The 8,189-nt window shown below is 36.8% G+C and overlaps 1 protein-coding gene across 1 annotated transcript; it reads right to left on the bottom strand.

Annotated features, from left to right (window-relative positions):
• Positions 1-6,327: 6,327 nt before the first annotated feature.
• On the bottom strand, positions 6,328-7,284 carry LOC145771070 (general transcription factor II-I repeat domain-containing protein 2B-like). Its single transcript, XM_082582813.1, has one exon. It carries the CDS (start codon positions 7,282-7,284, stop codon positions 6,328-6,330), a length of 957 nt encoding a protein of 318 aa, XP_082438939.1.
• Between the last annotated feature and the right edge of the window lie 905 nt (positions 7,285-8,189).

The following is an 8,189-nucleotide window of genomic DNA, read 5'->3' as shown; positions in this document are numbered from 1 at the left end:
TGAACAACTGAACATCAATATACAAATTTTTACGCCAAACGGTAAAAATCGTTATTCTTTTTTTTATAGTTAGTTTTATGAGACAAGGAAATCGATCCGTATAAAAAATAATTCAATTCAACATATTTCCCTTATTTTATCAGATATGTATTTTGTGCAACACTGTTTTAGAAAAATTGCTGTGTGGCCTATGGTTATAGTATAGCGTTTGAGATGCAGTCAGAGAATGCAACTAGGCCTATATGGTTGATGGCGTTATTACAAAAGCCAATCTTTTGTCACGGAAATGTATTCGAAAACAAAAAGGCACAAAAGCGGCTGACTGATAGATTACGTTAAAATAAGTTTCAAAAACGAGGTATTGATTTCAGATTCTTTCAACCTAACAAACAACTTTGCTCCAAATCACAAACGTCCAAAGTTATTGAGAAAAAGATATAGGCCTACACCGTTTTGAGGTAAGCTTTTGTAAAAATAAGCTTTTGAAGACCAGCATTTGAATAAAAAAATTGAATTTATTGAATTGGTCCGAATAGTGCTTCTGCTGAGATATATCAATACGTTTGAATCCTCGTAGAGAAAAAATAATTTTGTAATCTCTCAAGCAACAAAAGCAGAGCAGTTTAGATAGCCGATGTCAAGTTCTTTTCAGCATCCTTCAATCTCTCGTTTCTATAAAACATTTTAACAACATACATAAATATTTATGTGAATATAAGTGTACCAGTACATGCAGAAGTTTATTGGCGGGTCAAGAACTCACTCCTTGTTGCTTTCCGACAATAAATCAACAAAATACTTACCACATCAGTCTGTTTGTTTTATGAGATAAACTGAGTTATGTCAAGAATTGTCCTAATGCTTCTTGTTATAAGTTAGAAACAAAATGTATAGGCCATAGAAAAAATGCAACATGACATGTTTTTCAGCGTGGCTTATCTTATGCTCTCTGATAATTTTAAAGAAACTCAGATGTAATTAAAAGATTAATCAAAGCAACTCAAAACTCTAGTTTGCAAATAAAAGGCGGAATCAATGCGGTTGAATGCTTTACAACAAAGCCAAATCATGAGATATCTGCCAGTTCCACGCACGTTCCATAAAATTAAATTGATACTACTTAAGGACATACAAGTTTTTTATGAACAAATCACGAAGAAAACAAATGTGTTATTGTCGTTTTTTAAGGTCGTTCACAGTTATTTTTACTCATATTGAACAAACATAAAAGTCATTTTGTTTCTACTCATTTATAGGTCATGTGAATACAATTATTTTTTATGAATCATGATATTTTCTTATTTGTTAATTGTTCTGTTAGTTTTCTGCTTTGAAACAAATGCAAACACAACCACCTTTTACTACAATCCTATGAAAGGACTACACGATGGGATCGATTATTGGAATTTCTTGGAATCAAATTTATTCAAAATCACAGCAACATCTCCACTATCATCTGACATCCATGTGGATGAATGTGTTCAATCATTGCAGCAGCTTGTTGATGACGCCAAACGCTCGAAACTATACGCTTTGAAAACGTTTGATGCTTCAGGAAAACTGGAAAGTGGTTTATTCCAAGGTAATGTAAGATGGTTCGGAAGGTATGATGAATGTGTGAACATACGTGCTGACAATTTCAGTGGAAAATATTGCCATGTCTATATCGGTAAACCAAAACATGACGAAATGCTTAACTTAAATTTAACTGAAGGAGTTACGATGGGATTTTGTTTTCCTCACACTTGTAGTGATGATTCCATTCGGGAATTGATTTCTGGTTCATCTGGAAAGCACTCGGTGAAGATTGGTTGTCCGAAAGAGAATGACGAATGGGAAGCTAGAGATATCAGCGGATTTTGCCTGTTGATTGTGTTAATTCTTCTTGTTCTTGCATCTACGTTGTGGGAGTACATTAAAGAAAGAAAAGAAGACGTCGCTGCAGCTCCTGTTGAGGGTTCGTCGTTGTTACCAACAACTAAGCAAGCAAAACATGGACTTCCATATCGATTGTTCATGTCATTTTCACTTATTGAAAACACCAAGCGGCTGCTGGACACGGAGCAAAAGCCAACAGACATCACCTGCATCTATGGAATGCGCTTCCTGAGTATGGCCTGGATTATACTTGGTCATAGTTTTTTAAACATGCTGTATCAAACAGATAATCAATTAGAAATAATTAATTATTACATCTACCACTGGCATTCCCAATTACTCGGGTGGTTCCTTTTCTTCGCCGTTGATGCGTTTTTCTTTTTGAGCGGACTTCTTGTAATCTTCGTCAATCTTCCAACAGTAGAAAAACGAAGTGGTAAAATCAACATCTTTTCTATGTATTTCATTCGGTACATTAGACTTACTCCTGCATATGCTTTTGTTATTTTCATGTATGTGAGTGTTTACCCAAAGTTAGGTGATGGTTTATTTTGGTTTTCTCTTGTGAAAAACATTCATTCGCAATGTTCCAAATACTGGTACACCAATCTGCTTTACGTCAACAATCTATTTCCAAGTGATTTTCATGAGAGCTGCATGACTTGGGGTTGGTATCTGGCTAACGACTTCCAATTTTATATCCTCTCTTCACTTTTTTTGTATCTGTTTTATAGAAGTCAGCGATTTGGCGTGGTAGTCGCTGCACTGACGGTCACAACAAGCATTATCATGACAGGCATCGTGTCCGCTTACACGAACAAAGACCCAGTGCTTGATGTGTTGCATGGACTAACTAAGGGATCTCTTGAATATCCCGCTTTTGCAAAATACAGAAACAACATCCGTTATCAGTCACGCACCAACGTATACCTGGACGACATGTATGCAAAACCGTGGTACAGAATTGGAGCTTACATCATGGGAATTTTAACTGGTTACATTCTTCACACTTACAAAAAGATCAAGATGTCAAAGCTGGTTGTCGCAATAGGTTGGACAGTTGCCACTGGCACTAACTGTGCTTTGTTGTTTGGGCTGTATCCATCACTTCCTTACGGACACGTTAGTGACAATGTACTGGCCGCTTTTTTCTACGCTTTAGCAAGACCAACGTGGTCTATTGGGTTGGCGTGGTTGACTGTAGCTTGTGCAAACAGTTATGGAGGTCCAATTAACACCTTTCTCAGTTGGAGAGTCTTTATCCCATTGAGCAGGTTGACTTACTGCGCATACCTAGTGCATCCAATGATTATTTCGTGGCTGACGACGAATCAAGAAACGTTGATGCACTTTAGTATTCCAACATTAATGATGCTGTTTCTCACATCTCAGGTTTTAGGTTACTTGTTTGCTTATGTCATTGCCATGTTGACAGAGTTTCCGACGTTAAAATTAATTAGAATGTTGCGTGAAAAGCTTGGTTGATTAAACTATTGTCTAAATCTAAATGTTCACCTGGTTTGTTGACTTTCAAACAAATATTTTCCTGCAAGTTGATCTTGTTAACTATATTGTAGACTGTCAACTTTTACTAAATGTTTTGTAGACTCATAAATTCTTACGAGAGATAACTTGATGAAATTTAAGTTACAAACAGAGGTGGGCATCAGCGCACTCCTTTGGTTGGTAGCGATAGCTACGCTCTTCTACCTTTTTACTACGTAGCTGTAGCGTATAAGCGCTATATTTGCTTCGGTCCTATATCTGCTACGGGCTACTTTTCAATTGAAAGCATAGACTCCTTAAGTAAAGGACTGGAAACTGACGATCTCGGGGTTTTTAACTTGAGTCTGAATGATTAACTTGAGTCCTGGCTTAAATGACTCCTAGAGAAGCTAGAAACACTATCTTGGATTTCATATTAGGGTTTTTGAGGATGGCGAGTTGAATAGTGTTATTTTCAACACCGTTTGAGGTCATTTTCAAGGTCAAAATATTATATTTTAAGGTCAAATTACAGAATTTTGGTCATTTTTGCCCATTTTTGCGTCTAAATCGTAAAGCAAAACTGTTTGAAAGAAGTCTGTGACGAAATATGCTATTACATAAACATCATATGTATTTCTTAACACTATGGTTATTATCTAAAAGAGTCAATGATTACAATATAATACACAAATTGACAATACATAACAAGATGACACTATAATAGACAATGTCTATCACTAGTTGGAAAGCTTTTTTTGCCCCCTGAGGCATCCCAAAGGTTTTTCTTTGTCACTTACATTGAGGACATAAGCTTTCAATTGAATGTTAGCTAAAGTAGTACAAGCAGCATTATACTACTAGCTAAAGGTGCATCTACAAAGGATAACAACTCAGCAAAACGAAACCGGCAACGCATTTCAGTCTTGCCATGCAAATTACAGTTTTGATTTCAAAAAATTGTTACGTCACAAAGGCTTGGAACCGCAATGTTTTGCTAGGGCATATGAAATCACCAAAATATTTCCGAAAATAAATAAAAAGAACTTCAAAGAACTTACGCAGTGTAGAGAAAATATCTTACACAATAGATGCAGTAGGTGCACAATATCATATTTCGTCACAGACTTCTTTGAAACAGTTTTACTTTACGATTTAGACGCAAAAATGGGCAAAAATGACCAAAATTCTGTAATTTGACCTTAAAATATGATATTTTGACCTTGAGAATGACCTCAGGTATTGTTGAAAATAACACTATTGAACTCGCCATCCTCAAAAACCCTAATATAGAATCCAAGATTGTGTTTCTAGCTTCTCTAGAAGTCATTTAAGCCAGGACTCAAGTTAATCATTCAGACTCAAGTTACAAACCCCGAGCATGGGAGGTTCCAGTCCTTTACTTACTGCAGGGGTCGGCAACCTTTCTTTAGTCGCGGGCCAAAACAAAACTGCGCAGATGTCAACGGGCGTACAAGTTTTCAATTTGCACTTCCGTTTTCTTTACTTTTCATAATATTGTTAAAATTGGCGTTCTTATCAGAGTATCTCCATATTTAGCTACTATAGGCTTATATAGGTAGATTAATATAAAGAAAAATAGTAACAATTGGTAACGAAAAACACCAAGTACTTTATTTATTGACAGCACAACATTAATGTGATATTTGATGTTGTTTCCTGCTAGAAAGTTTCTGAAGGTCAGGTGATAGGTTGGATGAGGCAAGAATCATAACATCTTGCAAGTGGTCATCAGTAGGGCAACCAAGTTTTTGACCTAAAAACTTGAAATTTTGACTTTATAAGTTACAAATTTTGACCTAATTTTGACCAATAGCTTTCTTGCGTTTGCAACCCAAATGCGAAATACAAAGCATATTAGAAATCAAACCGTTAGGTAAGGATATCTTGTTTAAATATGAGAAAAATGTGGAAGACTCAAGGACACCACTTCTAACGAACAGCAAACAGGTATAATGAAAGTCACTCGAAAAACTGCAAAAGATAAATATGGAGAGTCTTTAAATGTCCGGAAATTACTGAGAGGGTTCTGCACTATTATACTTCAACATCAAGTAATGTTTCACATTATCGCCTTTGAAGTTCCTGTTTCTCGCCAAATTTTTTCCTAAAATAGAGAAATACAGAAGTTGCTTGGGAGTTCCTCAGCAGGCTATAAAAATGTGGTGAAATATCATCTCGTCCCATTTTCACAATGCACTTGATGTCATTCCTTGAGATTCTTGCTTGAATATATTTTCCAATTCGGCAGCCATCAACACCAAAGTTAAGGGACCTCATTATCTGGTAAGCTTCTTGAATGGTGTATCGGCTGTCTTCCATCTTCTGAATTGAATCGAACAGTGCGCTGTACTGCTCCTCTATTTCTACAAGGTGAGTAGCTAAATTGGGAGCTTTTACAGCATCTTAATCACGCCGCAGCAAGACACCACCATCATGGAAGCCTTCCACAATATTTCTTACTTTCGGTACACTTCTTGAATAATAGAAAGCAGCTTTCAACCAAGGGCCCATCTAGTTACATTTGGCTGTGGAGGTTGGCCAATGGAAGTAAAACTAGCTCTTCTTGACCTGTTTTTAATGGTCACTGCTTTAACCCTGGCAACCAACTCATCAACAGCAGGGTAGTTGGCTAATATTCAATCGTCAGTAGTGGGCGAAACAAGATTATTACCTCAGAAATTGCAACAAATCGATTATTACGTCAGAATAGCAACAGAAATTGCAACAAAAAATCAGGATCTGTGTAGCTTTAACAAAATATCAATAGAGAGAAGAAAAACTACATTAAAAGAAAATTTTGACCTAACCATGAATTTTGACTTTTTTTTTACTTAATAACTTTGAAACCTCTCTTCGTGTCAGCCTGAAATTTAGTTTGTGGACGTTTTATAAACTTTGAACAAGGCAGAAAAATTTTGACTTTATTGACTTTTGGTTGCCCTAGTCATCAGTAAGTTGTGTCCTCAACTTGCTCTTGGCGAGTTTCATTGACGAAAAGAGTTGTTCGCACGTGTAAGTGCTACCAAATATTGATGCCATCTTTTTGGCATGATTAACCAAGGTGGGATATCGCTTGTATTCGAGATATTTATTGTAAAAGTCAAGCAGTGATACACCTTCAGCGTGAAATTTTGATTTTAACTCGTTATTGCACTGCAGCTCAACTAGTTCCATTTGATACTTCTCTTGTACTGCATCCACCTGTACATCAAATGGAGTACTGAACAACTTAATATCATTCTCGAGAGAACGAATATCACCAAAGCGAGACGAAAATTCAGTTTTTGAATGTCGTATCACAGAAGCAAATAAATTATTGCTTGTAGGTTTATTCTCTCGCAGTGTAGCAAAGTGAGCATAATTTGTAGTTTGCAGCTGACTTTCCCAGAGTTGTAGTTTTGTTTCGAATGCACGTACATAACTCCACATCTCGTGTATCAATTGGTGCTTTCCCTGAAGCTGCAAGTTCAACTTGTTCAAATGCGATTTTAAGTCGACGAGAAATGCCAAAATGGAGACCCATTGGGGATCGCGAAATTCTGCCGCTTTCTTGTTTTTATTTTCAAGAAAGGTTGCTATTTCTTCTCTCAGCGCGTACACTCTTTGTAGCATATCGCCTCGACTGAGCCAGCGGACATCGCAGAAATAGAGCAAGTCACCATACTGGTTCTCTGCTTCTAAAAGTAATTGGCGAAATTGACGATGGTTCAACCCTCGAGACAAAATAAAATTTACAGCCTTCACCACTACGTCCATGACGTTCTTTAAGCTTAGTACCTTTGCACACAATGCTTCCTGATAAATGAGACAGTGTAATGTTACAATGTTGTTATTAATTCCTTGGTCTTCCATGTGTTTTTGAAGCAAAGCCACAACACCTTTATTTTTTCCCACCATTGAAGGGGCTCCATCCGTTGTTATTGACACCAGTTTTGCGAGATTCAGATTCGTGACTTCAAGGCATTGAAGTAATGTCTTCAAAATATCGGCTCCTGTAGTTTCGCAGAGAAAGAATATCAAGAAAATTCAAAATGGCGACAATGCCCTAACTATGCATTGTTGCGGCATAAGTACACAGGCTACGTGATTACAAGTGAGCGTTACGGATAAATATGGAAAAGTAAAAATTGCGAAAGTTTTACATAACATTTAGTAATCTTAATTCTGTTATGTAAAACCAAATGGCAGCATAAAATAATGGGATGTTCGTTTTGGCCCGCCAACTACAATTTGCAAAAAATGCTGCGGGCCGGATAATTTTGCTTGGCGGGCCGGATCCGGCCCGCGGGCCGTAGGTTGCCGACCCCTGACTTAAGGAGTCTATGATTAAAAGTGAAAAAAAGGAATTGCTTTGAGAGATTTTTGATCAAAACATTTTTTAAACGATGCATAACAATAAAATTTCAACTAAACGTGTGCTTCATTGCAATCCCCCACAAAATGTTATCTTGCTCTCCCAAAACATATGTATTCAATATTATTAAAACGTTTTAACGACATTGTATTACATGTTGAATTGCGTTTCATAAATTTATTGCTGCATTGATCAGCTATATTTTTAAACACACTCTATATTTCAAACAATAAAATATATTTTCTCTCAACGGTTGTTGGTTGGTTTTAAATCTTTATCCTCGGACTGAAAAAGCCTTGATAGGTTATTCCTGGTAGTTTCGCATACTTGTAGAGGCCCTTGTCGAAGGACCGGTTACCGAGATTGAGAGAGTGAAGTTTTCCGATTGTTGAAGTGTTGCTGCCAAGGAATTATACCATCCATTAGGTTCCGCTGAATGGATAGCAGT

Source organism: Aplidium turbinatum, chromosome 5, assembly GCF_918807975.1.
Source record: "Aplidium turbinatum chromosome 5, kaAplTurb1.1, whole genome shotgun sequence".
Lineage (NCBI taxonomy): Eukaryota > Metazoa > Chordata > Ascidiacea > Aplousobranchia > Polyclinidae > Aplidium > Aplidium turbinatum.
Note: the sequence above shows the minus strand (reverse complement) of the source record. Positions and strands in the feature narration are given on the sequence as shown.

What these genes read in the sequence shown, in the direction of transcription:
- LOC145771070 (XM_082582813.1), bottom strand. Translation starts at nt 7,284, where the DNA reads ATGGTGGGAAAAAATAAAGGTGTTGTGGCTTTGCTTCAAAAACACATG.